This window comes from Neovison vison, chromosome 4, assembly GCF_020171115.1.
Source record: "Neovison vison isolate M4711 chromosome 4, ASM_NN_V1, whole genome shotgun sequence".
In the NCBI taxonomy this organism is placed as follows: domain Eukaryota; kingdom Metazoa; phylum Chordata; class Mammalia; order Carnivora; family Mustelidae; genus Neogale; species Neogale vison.
In genome coordinates this window covers 75681999-75699590 of record NC_058094.1, presented here as the reverse complement: position 1 = coordinate 75699590, position 17592 = coordinate 75681999, and the positions used below count along the sequence as shown (strand labels likewise).

General features: G+C 38.5%; 1 protein-coding gene across 2 annotated transcripts in view; it reads right to left on the bottom strand.

The window, feature by feature from the left end:
- Positions 1–17592, bottom strand: part of TOX (thymocyte selection associated high mobility group box) — a 303336-nt gene that overhangs the window by 28570 nt on the left and 257174 nt on the right. For both annotated transcript variants that reach the window (XM_044245550.1, XM_044245551.1), the window contains one exon: positions 5876–6106. In XM_044245550.1, the coding sequence (XP_044101485.1) occupies positions 5876–6106 (231 nt within the window). The remainder of the gene's footprint in view (positions 1–5875; positions 6107–17592) is intronic.

Below are 17592 nucleotides of genomic sequence, written 5' to 3'. Positions count from 1 at the left end.
GTGTGAATGTTACAGTGCAGCAGGGTTTCAGTTAACCTTGAGTATTGTTGACGTCAAATCCAAATTTGCTTGGAAGATAAGGGGGAAAAACCGCGGCAACACCTCTCCGGTGGGTGTTTGAGCACCAATGAGGAGTAAATGATTTGATTCTGTGGGCTCAGAGGATTTGTCAGCTGCCTCATAAGTATAATTCTGGCTCTTCATATCCCTGCTGCTTCTAATTTAGCAGGACAGGCTCATAATTGAAGCAAATTAACTATTTACACTTGCCACTTCTACCAAGGGAAGAGGACACAGCAGCAGGAAAGAATGAGTAGGAAATTACATTCTTGCCACTTGTGTCAGATCTGCCCTTATATAAACACATTAACAGTAATTTCATGAGGCGTCAAACATAGGAATAAATACTGAGGGATAAAATAATGAGGTGTTGCTATTGAGCTGAACTGCTATGGCTAATATCCTTGGATATGAATTATGCATCCTGAAAGAAGGCATATGTTACAGTATTCAAACAGTTTCCCTGCAAGTGAGATCTGCTCATTAGGCTCGATCTGGAGGTAAATCTACTCTCCTCTTCCATGCACGACAGGACCAACATTTACAAAAATATACTTCCCGGGCACCGTGGGCTGCGGTTTCTCCCGAATATACTCAAACCCCAAACAGGCCTTCCACTCCATTTTTAGCATAACAGCATGTTTATTTAGCTCTTTGGCTGAAGCTTTAAAGCCATTTAATGTAATGTAAACAAGAACATTTTGTTTGTAATTTGCTAAATGTATTACAGCCCGACTGTGTCTCCAATTAGGAACTTAAGGTTCATTTAGTAATTTACATCTGGTTCTGATTTAAGGTGACTTTCCTTTTCCACTTAAGAGCTGCCTTTCCATGGCTAAAAAGGACCCAAGAACCCTTTTCTAGTTCCTTGGACCAATCCCTTCGGCTTCAAAGCTGGACGGACTCTTTAATTTAGTACGGCTGGATTTGTTCTCTCTTGTCACTGTGGACCCAGATCTTATACTTCGGTGACCAGAATCAGAGAATTCAGAAATTACGGGGATAGACAAGAAATTTAGCTGAAACCTCATAAAAAAGATGCTGAGGGTTGCTGAAACTCCAAGGAACATAATATGAAGGGCGTGGTATTGTTAAGTTATTATTTTCCACTCTTTGTAGGTTCCAGTCAGTGAAAGATAAGAAGCAATGACCAACATCACAGCAATACTTATGTTTCATTTCCCTTTCTCCATCTGGTGCCTTCGGAACAGACTTAGTATGCTTCTGCAATGGGCTTTCCATTGTCTTACGATTCATTAGCATTTAAAACCTCTGGTTGGGAATCCCAAACACAATCCTCCTTCCCTTCCAGATTCAGCACCATCTTCCAAAGTATTAAAGTATTAAAATGGGGGTGGGGGGGCATCACAGGATAGGCGAAGTTTGTTCAGCAGCTTGGTAAGGAATGGTTCCTAAGGGAGGTTTTGTGTTCCTGGAGGATTTTTACCACTTCTTTCAGCCTCCTTCTGATTTTTCTTCTTTGAGAGATTCTTCACAGAAACCCAAGTACGTACAGTTGCTTCCTTACCACAGATTCTCAAAATAAAGCTCTGCCCTTCTGCAGTGGCTTCTCATTCCTGACTATCCTCCACAATGAGGAAGCATGTGATATAAACATACAGCAGCTCTATTAGTCATGTGCCCTCTGGTTGTCAAGAAAACATTCAATTGTAATCTCACTAATGGCTGTTTTTCCTTAAATATTGTAATTTTTGAAGCCCCTAATAAATCATCAATAATTTCGTCAATTTTCCCCGGTTTGTGTTTATGTTTGTAGCTGTTCATAATTGGGGGTTATTATGACAACAGGATTTTTTGAACAATCGTGGCACGTGAAATCCTAGCTTCTGCCTGAGCCAGCTGCCTACACAATGCCCATGACATCATGTGGGGCTCTTGTAATATGCCTAAATTTTGGAGTTTAATGGTCTGCCTCTAATCTGCTGCAGCAACATTCGGTTAAAAATACATAGCAGGAGGTGTATTCCCAAATTTGAATATTAAAGGAGGGTAAAATACAATTAATTTAAGTTCCAAATAGAGATACTGTATTATGTTGGCACAATGAGTCAACATAAAGGGAAAGAACAGGTGGTAATACACCCTCATAACACTTTGGGATATTTTGCTAAAATTCTCTTGATGCCCAAATGTGCATTCTAGACGGGCATGTTCGCTTTGCTGGTGATTCTTGCAGACTGTGGGAGAAACACTGCCACGGAGCAGCAGAGCTGTGGCCCATTGGATGGGGTAAGCTCCCTTTTGTAAGCACAGTGTCTGATTTCATTCATTTGATCCTTTCTCTGCTTGTCCTGGGACAGGCTTCCATCCTCTGCATGTAACGGACCATACTTGTTTGTGTACTCTTCGGCCTCACTGCCTTTAGTAAGCAAAATCATCTTCTGAGGGAACGATGAGCTAGGCTAAACCCCTGCTACATCAAAGGAGCATAAAATGGGGACAAGCTACTTTAGAGCAGCTCACCCTGCTCCCATAACCTCGTTTTGGTAACGTGTTTCATTTTTTAAAATATCATTTTTTTAGTAAGAAGAAAAGATGGTTATGTTTATTAAGTATTTCCCCAAACAATCTTGGCATAACTTTTTAACACCTGGATTCTGATCACAAAACTGCTTTGTAATATCCAGTGAGCTCTACAGGCCAACTGTTACAGAATTTCATCCTTCATTTGTAAAACAAATTCTTCCTCCAAACTCTGACTATTTCCATTAAAGGAGAACCTAAAGGTAGACTCATTACTGAGTTACTAAATTGGAAATAAAATGCACAAGAGAAAGAGAAAAACGTTTGTCATCAGGCTTATACAATTAGAAATCCTTAAATGTTACATCGTAACTATGATCCTCTGCATTAGAAAGGGTCGGGCCCACTTTGAAAGGCAGAATAGAGAATGGGAGTGATTTCCCTTTTTAACATGACAGTTGAGAGTAGTGAATCTCGTATTCTTTGGGTCGGTAAATATGTTATATGGTCACACTGAAAGAATGCAGAATACTATCTTAATGTTTGCTATCTTGCTGTAATAAAAATAAACGGCCTTATTATAATAGAATTAGTAGGAACAACCTGCAGCTTTATATTTGCCTTGAGGAACTACCCGATTTTCGTCATATGAATGTTATTCTTTTCCACGGGAGACATGGGTGTAGACACCGACTTTTAACATCAGTAACGTGAAGGACCGATCCCGGGCTAAGGAAGGCCTTTGTACACCTCCCCCTTTTAAACCACTGGTCTTAAAACCACATGAGTTCCTCTAGTGAATGTGGGAAAATAATTAGGAAAAGGTATCTGGGGTCAGGGAGATAGAGAAGAGGAGTCAGATGAATGATAGCACAGGCTACTGATGTTTTGTGGAAGAAAACTGTCTGAAAAGTAGAAGCTAAAAGAGCACATTTGAGCCTTGGAACAACACGCCCAGCTTAGCTGCTGAGTCTTGGGTAGAGGGGAAGGCTGAGTCCTCAGAGGGGAATCACGTATGTCCTCTGGTGAATGGGATTTGTTGCGCATAACCCCTAGGGAGAGAAATCACTTTCTGAACGTCTCCTCTGGGAGATTTGATCTCACCAAGCAAAAGAGTTTATAGTATTGAAGCCAGGTGCGTAACTAAGAATACACACAGGGATGATCAAAGTAGAGAGAGGGGTATGGGTGTGTCCTGGGGTGTGGCATCAGGGGTGGAACTAAGAGGCATTATAGCTATGAAATCTGGAACAGGGATACGGCTGGGATTCCTGGTCCATATGTAGTTAGTTTCTCATTCAGCAATGCTCTGCCAGAGTGGACAAGTGAAGGCACTGTAGAATCCCACCATGAATGTCCAACATCAACTGGGAACCACATCTTATTTTTGGGAGTGTGACAGCAAATTGATCTGTGGTAGGATAGAAATCAGCTCTAAAATCCCAAAACAACTGTATTAGGTTTTCAAATCGAATCACAAAACACAATGTCAACTACCCTGTTACTAGGGAGATGGGTGTTTTCATTGAGTGCACAGAGAATGTTTCAGTGATGTATTTTTTGTCCTGGAAGATGACTCTTGCAACATGGGGCTCCACATGGTAGCCCTGTGCCTTCCTAAGAAACCATCTCTGGGCTGGCACTCTTGAAAGGGATGTAAGAAAATGTGTAGAGAATTCAGACTGTCAAAGGTAGCTTTGGCTTACAGAGAAGCAGCCTTGGGGAGAACTGGGGTGGGGGGTTGTGTTCTATGTTCCTTGGCAACTGGTTCTACCATTTCCACCATAACTGGTCTTACAGAGTGCTAAGTTCCAGTCATAATAATTCTGTGTAGTAGCCCAAGAAATCTTAGACAAACCTTTTGACAGAGTGAGGGAGTCTGTTTTTGTTCTCTGCTAGATCTCCAGTGTCTACAACAGTGCCTGGGATACATAGAAAATGCTCAACATACTCTTGTTGAATGACTACATGAATAAAGTTGACTATCTGGCTCTATTTCATAATCTACAAAATTTAGATGAAAGTATCCATGAATATTTAGTAGACCAAATGAGAGAAATTATGGGAAAGTGTTCTTGAAAGAGGAAGAAACTGTATACATTTAGATGTTGATTGATATTCATGATATATAGGTACTTCTAGATATATATAGCTTTGAGATTTTCTGTTTCTTCCCTACTTCCCTGGATCTGATGAAGAAAGGTAGAGGTCTCTATCAAGAATCTGCTATGAGGGGCACCTGGGTGGCTCAGTGGATTAGGCCGCTGCCTTCAGCTCAGGTCATGATCTCGGAGTCCTGGGATCGAGCCCCGCATCTGCCTCAGCATCCCTGCTGAGCAGAGAGCCTGCTTCCCCCTCTCTCTCTGCCTGACTCTCTGCCTACTTGTGATCTCTCTCTCTGTCAAATAAATAAATAAAATCTTAAAAAAAAAAAAAAAAGAATCAGCTATGAGACTAATAGGTCATTACCACCATTTGGTATCCTGCAGTAATTACAGCTGTGTCTAGATAATCATTTCAATGACTATAACATAATGATGATGCTTATTTTTTTTTTTGGACAAAAATTTCCAGATGGCGACAATGGCAATGTAGTCCTGGGTTTAGAAATACGGGATCAATATTGCATCTTTGTTGAGGGCTACATCTACGTACTGAACTTTTGGCTCTCTCTCCATGATTCCCATCCACCTCAAGACCTTCTGGGCTCTTTCTGCCATGGTTGAGATGCAGGATGTTCCATGTGGCTCCCCTAAGCATGGTCCTCAAATATCATGGCAATCCACCAGGCAATAACCAGGCATCTGGTCCCATTTAACGTAGCCTAGAAATATGGTATATGAGGGTTTGAATAACATACTCTGGTGGTCTTCAGGGAATGGCTAAGGGTAGGAACCCCTTAAATCTGAGTTCATTTCAGCAAAGAGCAAAGAGGGTTTTGATGACCAAAGGGTAAATAGCAAGTGTTAAAGAGAGGTGTGGACAGTTTCCCAAATACTTTCAGTACTCTTTTTTTTTTAGTTTTTACGATCACATTGGCAACATTAAGGTATGATGTCATCCTGGCTGGGACATGCTAAAGCCCTTCCAAAAGTAACTACAGTATATAAACGTTGAAACAAAGGAAACCAACAGGCTATTTATGAAGGAGCGATAAAGGACTATAAAATGATGTGAAAGTCTCCTGAAGTCTGGTTCTGATGGCCACATTCTCAGCCTTAGTTCTGGCATCTGAAAAATTCACCCCAAGTCCTCCAAAGCCATTTTTTAAAGAATGCATGTGCATTCTGAAAGCACATGGGCTCCCACTCCACTATGCATTCTTTCTTACCTGTTTTTGCTCTTCTCCTAAGCCATCCCACATGGAAGCCACGATTTTAGAGACTTCACCAAAGGTAGCATTTGGATTTTGGCCCTTGATGGCAGCCTGAGTATCACGAAAGAATAACGCGTAGGCAGACACAGGCTTCTGGGGCTCATTGGGGTCCTTCTTCTTCTTCTTTTTGGGAGTTTTTGGCTTTTTCCCCATATCAGAGGCAGGTCGCTTCTCTCCACCGTTGATCTGAAATAAACATCAAATCAGAATTACGGAGGAACTGAGAAAATCTGGCAATGTATCATACTGCTCTCCTTCAAGGCTTACACAGACATACTCACTCACACTCATCACACGAACCCAGACATTCCCAGGGGGCACTTGGTTTTGTCGGTGCTGTTTTTCAGGCAAAACTAACTTCATATTTCCTGTACTTTTCATATTTATCCTTCTTTCAGCCTCATTTACATAACTTTAACATAGTATTATTGGTTTTTTATAATATAATTATACCACTAAATATTATCCCTTGTCTGTCAACTTTTCACTTTTCTCACAAGGGCTGCTGAATGACAAGAAGCATTCTAACTGTGACAACAGCAGATTCCCCCTTTTGCGTGAACAATCTAACGTGTTTTATTCTGGGGAGTTTATCTTCTTCCTAAGTATGATTTTTAAACCATGGTGGGTGACACGTCCAAAAACAAAGTTGAATGGCTTTTGCTGATGCATTTAAGGCCTAGAGAATGCTGTTGGGAAAGTCTTGCAGTGCTCATGGCTTTGTGACCAGCATAATCTAGGGAGATCTGTGATGCCCAGTGGAACTTTCTGCCGCAAGGGTAAAGTTCTATAATCTGCATTATTCTAAATGGTAGCCACTTGTCACGTGTGACTAATGAGCATTGGAAATGTGGCTAGAATAAATAAGGAGCAAAATTTAAAGTTTTACCTCATTATAACTGCTTGAAATTTAAATAGTTATAAGTGGCTACTGGCCCCCATATTGGAAAGCACATCTCTGGAAATGAGGCTCCAGATTCTAGACACTTCTAGAAAAGCTTTGTACTCGGTTTAAAAATTGACTCTATTTTCTCCATTGTCCTCGAGGACGGATATTTGGGCGCTTTTAATGGCTATTCTGATGCAAGTGGGAAAAGATATACTGAATGAAGAATCTGCATTTGAATATTACCTTTGATATTAATGAATTAATATGTGATGTCACTTCACCTCTATAGAATGGGAGATTTGGGCTAGGATTTCACTCTAGCTCTATAATTCTGTGACTCTACTTGAGTAGCAGATAGTGCTGAGTCTGTTGGGATCTTCTCTTCATGCTGCTTTCTGCATAAATGCACATGTGTGTGATTTCCCGACATGATCACATGAGGTACTACATCACTACATCTTCACTTTCTGCTGCTGTTGCTTTTTTACTCTCTGCAAAGATATATACGAACATAAGTATTTCATCGGGCAAACTGCTAGACAGGGTAGTTTGTGTAAAGCAACTGTCAGCAATGGATTACCAGTGGTTATGCCACCAGAGGATTTAGACTCATGCCCTCCTTTACTATCCTTTACCTCTGTCATCTTGGGCAAATGATATAATTTCTCTGGGCCTCCATTTTCTCTGCAAACCAGTTCAGCGCCATTTTGTGTTTACTGAGGTGGTATATACTTGTCGTTGTTTAAAACTTTAAAATGATATTCCAGTGTTAAATACGACCTGGTGGAAACTTAAAAACATCCACTGAGTGATTGGAAAGAAATGACCTTAATATTAATTTGTGAAGTCATGTAGTCATGGCTTAAAAAAAAAAAAAAATGCTCCAAGAACCAAGGAGAGACAGAGGAAAAGCTACATGAATTCTTGGGCTTTGTTTTTAGTGAGAAAGATAATTAAAAGAATATCATTTTGAAATTATCTGCTCAAGGAGATCAAACTTCCCCCATGGGGACAGGATGCTTTGAACCTGGCAAACTAAGGGAGATTAACATTAGAAGATAACTTTCTCAGAATGGATCTGAGGGGTGAGGGAAATCACTGGTCCCCATGTGAATCTGTGAGAAGTCTGGCATGTTGGGACTGAGTTGCTACTGGGCAAACTGGTGTTAGCGCTAAACTAAACATGTGGACAAGTATGATCTAGAACTGAGGCTCTCAAATATGGTTGCCTGTTAGAACCACCTGGAAACTTCTAAATAATATCCAGATGCCCAGGCTTTACACTAATAAGCATAATGCTATGAATAAGAGACCCCGATTCAGACACACCCTCAACTCTAGGGTACTTAAATACTGGTACTTAAATACTTGAGAGACAAAGCAAACAAAAAAGTCAATTTTTTCTTTGCTCCTATTGGCTACACTTAGCCATAACTTTCTTTCTTTCCTCTCTTCACAACTAAACTCCTTCAAGTTGCTGTCCATGCTGGCTGTAGGCAGTCTCTGCAACTCGCCTCAGGGTGCCTTCCCCATCATTTAGCTCTAATAAATCCCCAAGGGCCACTTTGCTAACCTCAGTGGACTTTTCCATCTTCCCCTCACTTGATTTCTCTCTCTGTGAATGCTCTTTCTTCCAAGGGCACCTGACATCACTGTCTCTGGCTCTTACTACTACCTCGCTGGCCTCTCTGTTTCCAGAATCATCTCTTTGCTCATCCTCCTCCACCCAGTCATTCAATTGTAGCCTTCTTGATGTCTTTTGCTGTAGACCATCTTATCTTGTGAGTTTGTACTTAGGTGATCTCATAGGTATGCAGGGTTTCCATTATCTTTTTGGGTGGATGACTGTCAAATTCATTTTTCCCCTGAACTTTGAATGCATTGAAACAACTGCTATTTGACAATTGTATTTGCAAGTCTTATTAAAGTATCTGAAACTCAGTCAAGTTTGTGTGATTCACTTGTGTCTCCTTGCTAGCACATATCAGACTTGTAATTTATTATATAATAATTTATTTGTTAGATCTTCTCCTGCCCCAGAGCATAAGCATTTTTAGGGCAGGCAGGTACCCGGGTGATTTTGTTCACTAGCACTTCTCATGGTTCCTGACACATAGTAAGTGCTTAACATTTGTTATAATAGTAATAAAAATTATAATCTAAAATAATAATGTTCCTTAAAGAATGAATGAATCAAAGCATAAATGGTTTCTGTAATAGGAAATTAAACCAAACTAATTTCCTTGAGAACTTTAAGACAGTATGCAAATATGTGGTAAGACAGAAAACAGAAGATTTTAAAATATTTTTGAAAGTATTTGACATGTTAACAGTAATGTCTCTGGGCCATAGACTGAGTCTTTATGATTTTCTTCTTTGCATTTTTTATAAGATTCAAGTTTTGTAAATATGACCATTCCTATATTCATAAGAATAAAATATTTATTAAAAAGAAAAATAGAAAAGAATCAACAAAGTCCACAATGAATAATATTAAAAACAGAGGGAATATGACATTAGAGGTCATATTGCATCAAGGATTGGAAATATTTGGAAATAGGGAACAAAGTGTATGAAGATGAAGCTTCTCCATATGGAATACTACCTTGATATTTTATTTAAATTTTTTTGATATTTTATTTTATTTATTATTATTATTTCTTTTTTTTACCTGGAATTATTTTAAATTTCAATTACGAAATTAGCCAGCTGACATATCCAAATCTCTATGATGGCAGATTACATCTTTTTGGAATATAATCAACTGTCAATCACAGAAGTAAGTATCCCATGATGCAATGTACATGCACTTCTTAAAAGATTTCCCCAAATTTTGTAAATAATTTCCCAATTCCGCCTTCCAGAAATGTCTTTGGATCACTGATCTTCATGCTGCTTTCCTTTTAAAATTGTTATGTGGATGGGAGGGTGCAAATTTTAGATCTGCTGAATGTGTGATGCTGTGTTGCAACAGAAAGGAGAATAGCCCTCTGGCATCTGATAACACGGCCCTACTCTCTAAAGATGACCCAAGGAAGCAAGATGACCTGTGAGACCCAGTAAGAAGTTCTATCAAGTGTATCAAAACCACAAATTATCATGTTGAAGTAATGTATGGCAACCCTGTTGGAAACACCAAACAATTCTCAGCAACCAATCCATTTTATTGTCTGGAAGCTTTCCCTCTTTCCTGGCCTGTCCTGTAGGGTTAGCCAGATGTAGTCTTGCTCAACCCCCATGATTTGTTTAGTAGAAGCAAGCAGTTCATGAGTTCTTCCTCACATTTTCAAGGCTCAGGAGATGCCATTTATGCTTTATGAGGCGTAACTCGGGGGCTTCGCCTATCTACCCGACGGAGTAGCTGAGAGCCCTATGCTGTGAGGGTGGAGAGTATTCCCCCTCCAACACCAGTCTACTAGCCAGTCTCAGCATTTCATCTGCTTTGTCTTCACTGTACCTCAAAGCAAGAGTGTATCTATAAGCCTTCCTTTTTTTAAAAAAAAAAATTTAAAAATATTTTATTTATTGGAGAGACAGAGCTAGAGAGCGCAAGTGGGAGAGAAGGAAAAGGCTCTGCAGGGAGCCTGACCTGGGGCTTGATCCCAGCACCCTGGGATCAGGACCTGAGCTGAAGTCAGATGTAACAGACTGATTGTAACAGACTGAGCCACCCAGATGCCCTGATATGCCTTCCTTTTAAATATTCATGCTAACCTCTGTTATCTGCCGCTCAAGGAGATACCCAAAATATTCATTTCTCAAGATTCACTGCCTTTCCCTCAGTAATTAAAGGAGGTCACTACAGCTATATTCTCGGATCATGCTATTCAGACCACTTACAGAACCGTCCCTATGGCACGGAACTATGATTGAAACTAACGCCCTTTCACCACAGCTGACAGAGAAGAAAGAGCAAAACCAAAAACAATGCATGAAAAATGTCTGTTTTTTTTTAAGAAAATAAAATGTGCTTTGAAAGGAATCATTTATTATATTGCTCTGTGTTCTTTGTATAAAGACTTATTGGGTGTGTACATTGTCTTTGCTTTTAGGCTGCAATAGGATTGCAATTGTCTTTGCTTTTAGGCTGCTTTTAGGCTGAAAATTCCCTATTGTGGTTTGTCATCTAAGGCATCCGAGTCGCTGGGCAGTGGTATGTGAAGTTCAAGGGTGTCTACCACATGAACCTCCTGATGTGGGGGGGTCTTATTTTTTATTTTGCATTTTTCTTGTGTTTCTGTGGGTACAGAAATGAGCTGTTATTTTGCTTTATTTTATTTATTTAAAATCTTTATTTATTTGACAGAGAAAGAGCACAGTAGGCAGAGCGGCAGGTAGAGAAAGAGGGGGAAACAGGCTCCCTGCTAAGGAGGGACCCGGATGCAGGGCTCAATCCCAGGACCCCGGGATCATGACCTGAGTGGAAGGCAGACTCTTAACCAACAGAGCCACTCAGGCGCCCCAAGCTGTTATTTTAGATTTTGTGTAATGAACTGGAGATTTGTAAGGCCTGTAGAGATAGTTTCATCGCACTTTTGAAAAACACGTGATCATTGCTCATATGCAAAGCTTCCTTGGAGAAAAAAATGTTATAATTTGGATGCACTTACATGCCAGTAATAGACTGCATTTTGAATGATACCTGGCTCTTCTGACCACTGGCTATATGGGATGGACACAATGATGGATATGATTGTGGTGGAAAAATTAGCTAAATGGATTTGTAATAGGTCCCTGAACCTTAATTTTGAGGATTGTCAAGATCCTGAATTCCTACATAGATGGATGAAAGCTTATCATTCTACCTCCTCACTTCTAGAGTCCTAGACTTCTAGAGTCTAGAGCAGCATTGTCTCACAGAATTTTCTGGAAAGATGGAAATATTCTCTGTGCTGTCTGAAAGGGGAGCCATTAACCACATGTGGCTATAGAGCCACACCTGATAAAGTGCATTTTTTTATTTATTCAATTTTAGTTAGTTAAATTTAAATGTACACAGTCACGCATGCTTAGTGGTGACTCTATTGGACAGTATGTCAGTGTGCACCTGGCGTTTTTCAGACTGCAAAATTTCTGAAGTCACCAGGGTTTTAAGCCTAGAGAGTTTAACTGGATCGCAACATCATAGTCTTTAGAATAGAGAAGAAACCATCTAACACCAAAATAGAAACTCCCCATGATGACGAGCGCCTTGAAAGTAAGGACCGGGTGCCATTCCTCCTTCCTTTCTCCCAGCCTTGGGGTGGGGTCTCGCAGGCAGTAGATCACCAGACATGTCCCCTGCTGTGTCCCGCAGCACTGGGCAAAGGCGCAGAGTTCTGAGACAAAGGACCTTTGACCACACATATATAAGTTGTATGACAATCCTAACACCTACGAACATGGCTAGGTTGAGGCCCTGCCTTTCATCCTGATCACCTACAGATTTATTTCACATTCAATTAAAACGTAATGAATAAATAAAGACACACACAAATGCATAAATAAGTATTACTCTCCCATCAGCTTTACAAAGATGCATCGGCCTTCTGCAACTGACTTGGAGACATCGATTTATTTCTAAAATCCCTAGAGGTATCCTTAGGCTTCTGGTAATCCACTCCTGTCATGTCATATTGCTTAATTATAGTGATGTATTTAACTTATTTATCACAAGAAAACAATAATTTTTCACTTTAAAAAAGCGTGCGGTAATGCTGTTGCTTGGATAATACTTCTTAAGAATACAGAGCACAGGAGTTAAGACTCTCAAGGAAAGAGAATCACTGATATTGAAATGTCCCTGGAGAAGTTAGAAACGTCTATAAGCATATTTAAAATAAACTGCCGTGGTCCCAAAGCCTTTAATGGAACTGGGAGAGCTGTTTAATGCACACGACGCTGCAGTAATCGCTGTAGTTTAAAATAGATTTTAATCAAGCACCATCTGCATAATAGGCTGAACAAACAACACAGAACTCCACTTATAACTCTTATCATATAAAGTAAATATTATAAAATCTTCGCCATAGAAACAGGGCATATCATAGCACTTTTTGTGATGGTGTTGTTGCTGTAAGTGAAAAATTTTCTCTCTACTTAAATACATTCTCTCTTTCCTTTCTACACTATGCTGTCTAAAATCCCCTTATGAGAATAAATTCAAATAAGGATGGAAAGTAAGTCATCTAGTTACTGTGAAATCAGCAAGGCTGTAATACTTCTTTCATTTTGCAATCAGGTTTATTATTATCATTAATAATAACAGTACATTCAGTGACTCAAAACATCAATTATAAAAAAACGTTTATGAAATGCCTTACTTTTGAAATGATTCACAAGTGTGAATCTGTATCACAGTTTATAAAGCAAATTCATTTTTAAGGATCCTTGATTCTGCCAAACATAGCTGAGTATTGTTCTAGGATGAGTTTAGCAAAGATACTCAGTGGCCTTCCGTAAGGCTAAGATTTTTAGGCTACTGTCCAGAAAAATTACTTTAAAGTGAGGGACAGAGTTGACTGTAATCACATACAACTCTCAGTTGTATTTATCAGTTTTGTTGAATTCACTTGGTCTTTTCCAGATTTGCCTGAGTAGGGCAATATGTTCACTTCTTATTCTTCTGGATCGAGAGAATGCACAAGAAGGCTGGCAAAGGGTGCTTATGTTTAAAATGCCAGGTGCTTATGTTTAACTTCATTTTATTTTATTCATGAATTAATGAAGTGTGCTCAATTATCCAGGGCATGAATTATCTAAGAACATATATGCCTTGAAAATACTTTCTCCTAGTATAATTTAATTACTAGATGGGTTTTAGGAACGATTATTTAGAATCAGGTACTAACTGGCTGTTTGACTGAATTTTATGATTTTCCCCTGGAACTAGTTCATTAGGCTCAGCCTTAACCAATGGGATACCTTATTTTTGATAAATGAGGAGTGTGTATTTTTCAATGGCTGGGGTCTAAGAAATTCTTTGAAAGAATCATACGTATTCTATTATATCATGGGAAGTGTTGAACAATCGCATAATCAACACAGCTCAGCGTGGAAAAATCCCAGACTTTGCAGTCCCAATTTGCTGTCCAGTTGCTAGATAATGTGATTTGACGTTTGCTTGATTTCACTTCGTGTTTGTAGAAACCAGTCTGCTTATCATTTTTAGTTTATTCAGGAATCTTGCCTTCAGAACAGTGGTAAATAAAAAGTACTTTTTAAAAAGGTTATTTAATTATTTCTCTAGTGGCTTATCCTATTTGCTTTGAGAAAACAAAACAAAAACAGAAACGACACTTCTTTCTGTCCACATGGTGAAGAACATGTGTTGGTGAACTAGCAGATTAGTAAGAAACTCTTAAAAGCAAAAAGTAAGTGAAAGCAGGAACTCAAAGGAGTAAGCAAAGTACTGAGGGCAGCTTTCATCTTGAAGATAGTTGCTGAGCCTGGTAAAATTGAGTCAGAGGCACGGCAGATAATAGACAAAGCTCATGGCTGACCAAAAGCAGCGTGCTTAATAGGAGGGTTCCTATCAAAGTCAGGACAGAAAAGAATTAGGTTCTCAGTGCCATGCTGGGATAGCATGACTTCCCCTGTAAGCACCCTCTCAGAATCTGCAAGAAAAGCACTGAGTCCCGAGTGGAAATTATCTTTTGTGGTAATTCACCAACAGAAACCAGCAATTTGTTAAGGATTGATACCTTGAATACATAGTACTTGGGTGACCTGAAAAATGTCAAGCCAGGAGGGGGTTCTAGATTGTAATGGTCCAAGATGCTTGGTAGAAGCAAATGCAAATCATCCTTAGAAGAATCTCTCCCTTGGACCACATCTGATAGAATCCTCATAAAAGTTCTAATGAGCATCAGCTCTTACACTAAAAGACAAAAATCAAAATGGAATATGGCATCAAAACCAAGCCCCAGCAGCAACTACAGATGATAGAAGCAGACCTCAAAAGACTTAATGTGTTGGAATTAGCAAACTGCCAAAGGAACAAAAGGATAAGATACATGGAAAGAACAAGCAACTCAAAAGGCAACCCAAACAGATTTGAGAAGGAGCCAAATAAAACTAGAAATATAAAATAATTCCAATGAAAACTGCACGAGATCAGCTTTAATTTCCCATCACATCTAGCTGAAAAGAGAATTATGAAGTGAAAAACTGACATAAATAAGTCAATCAGAATATAATACAAAGGGGCAAGAAAATAGGAAAGAAAGTCTAGCCCGTGTCTTACCAGAATTACAGGGTGACAAGGGAGCAAACATGGAGTGGAGTCAATATCTGAAAACCGGAATGGCTGAAAATTTCCTGTGACTGATATAGAAAAGAAATCCCAAATTCACAATAAATTTAAAGACCCACACACATTGCAAGGAAGCTGCAGAATACCAAAGGCAAGAGAAGATCTTAAAACTATTCAGAGATTAAAGGCAGATTACTTTCAAAGAAAAGACAGTGAGGCAGTAGAATTCCCAAAAGAAATACCGAAAATCAGGATGTCATAAAGTAATAGAATATCTTCACTAGGATACAAGAGAATCAGTATCAGTCTAAGATTCCATACACAGTAAGGGTACTTTTTAAGGCAATTATGTTCCCAATAAATCCTCATGCAAGAAAAATTTAAAGGCATAGGGGAAAATGATATCATATGGAAGAAAATACTAAATATTAAAAAAAATCTACCAGGAAATAATAATCAAAATCATGTTTCATAGGGTTTATTACATTACATCATTTAATTAAATTATGATTAAAATGACAATAATAATTATTCCAGTACAAATTGGAAGAGAGGTGTTGGGAATTAAATAGTGTAAGAAGAGTGAAGATATCGATCAGTATTAGAATTTTACACATTTGTGCATCAGAGGTAGCTACTAAAATAAGGAGAAAGGATAAAATTTCCAAGATTACCATCGGAAATTATAGAATGAGAAAAACAAGAACAATCTTAAAGAAGGTAAAAAAAGAGAGAAGGTAAAGAGAAAAAGAAACAGAGAACATGTGGGACAAATAAAAAGAATCAGACTTAACTGGAGAAATAAACCCAAATATTTTAGTAATTAGATGAATATAAATAAAGCCTGTTTCATTTAAAAGTAAAGATTGTCTGACTATATGCCATTTGCAAGGGACCTATATAAAACTTAAGGATACTTGAAGCAGAAAAATTGAGAGTAAAAGGAAGGAGAAAGATACACTCTGATTCTTAGCCTGTAATTTCCCGAAAGGGAACACTTTGCTAAAAATATACTTCTAATGCCAAATACTTTGAGTGTCTTACAGTGTCTGTTGTATTACAAGTCCTGGATTACAGGCTTAGAACCACAAGCTACCCAAGTTTATATTTCTTTGATGTTTTACTGTATGTCTAGTTTATGACTTTAGGCTGTCAACACAGCTCTGTAGCAATGAGAACCATGGAAAGCGTTTATAAGGTGATAATTTATTTTACTGATGTATTTACACTATTTCTCCCTGTCAAAACAAACTTACTTCTTTTAATTGTTCAATTAGATAAACTGGATTTAATACGTAATTGCTTACAAGAGCTCAAAGTGTGAAGAGGGAAGTTTTAAAAGCTTTTTTTTTTTTTTTCTTTTCCCCCTGGTATGAGACTAAATATTCTTTTTTGGTTCTCTTGTTAGAAATGATTTAAGCCATCTTTTTGACCTAATGCTCTTTCACGTTTAAGTGGAACTGTGGTAGTACAACATTCCACATAAATCTTGCTCACATATAAAAGGGAAAATTCCAGCTTAATCTTTTACTGTGATGAAGAATGCTTGGGCATTTTCATCAAGGTGGTTGGTTTTTTTGTTTGTTTGTTTGTTTTGTTTTGTGTTTTTTTTTGTTGCCATTTAATAAATATAAGTTGAATAAATGGATAATCCAGTTTTGGAGTGGAGAGAAGGTGAAGAACAGTGTGCAGAGCTGGAGTGGGAAGGTAGATTTTCTGGAAATGGAAAATACATTTACACTAAATATGAACTTGAACTTGAGAATGTCTATATAGACAAAAAGCTATTTTAATGAGGGCATTCTTGAGAAATCCATCCCTTAGCCTTCACACATGGCCAATTCAAGAATATAACACTACAGAATATAAGTTCTACTCTCAGTGCTTGCATAATCATTAATAATGAGCTATAAATTATTTTACGATGTGGATGTTGAGTGATTGGATGGGATACACAGCGGCAAAGTTTCACACCAGCCTGGAAATTTCTAACATACAAATTCATGCTTCAGCAAAATTACAAGATATGGACCTTATGAGGCAAGAGGAAATGGCAGAATCTGTGAATGTTAATCATGTGAATTTCTGGTTTCTACTCAGTCTTCTCGTCAAATAAGTTGAAGAGTGTGGAAAATGTTATTCTAAGTAAGACAATCTTGCACAGAATTTACTGTCGGAAGATGTTAATTTTGCATTAATTTCCTGAAATGTCAGCAATGAATGCTGATAAAGATATAATCCAGATGCACAAATTGATCTTTAATGTAGGCAGAACATGAATTTTTTCCCTTGCAGTAGAGTACATACAATTTATGTTTGGGACATTAACCTGAGTTATCCATACAAAACCCAATATCAAAATCACTGGTCACAAACAAATTCTTGGTGTTCACATTTAGGTTCTGGTACTCATTGACTGTTAGATTCCATTTAGAATAATACACATTTTCTTAAGAAGATTATCTTACCCTCCAAATGATCAGCTAAAGGTCAGGCTGTCACTAGCCCAATAAATTATATATATAATATCAATTATTCTCCTGCCTTTTT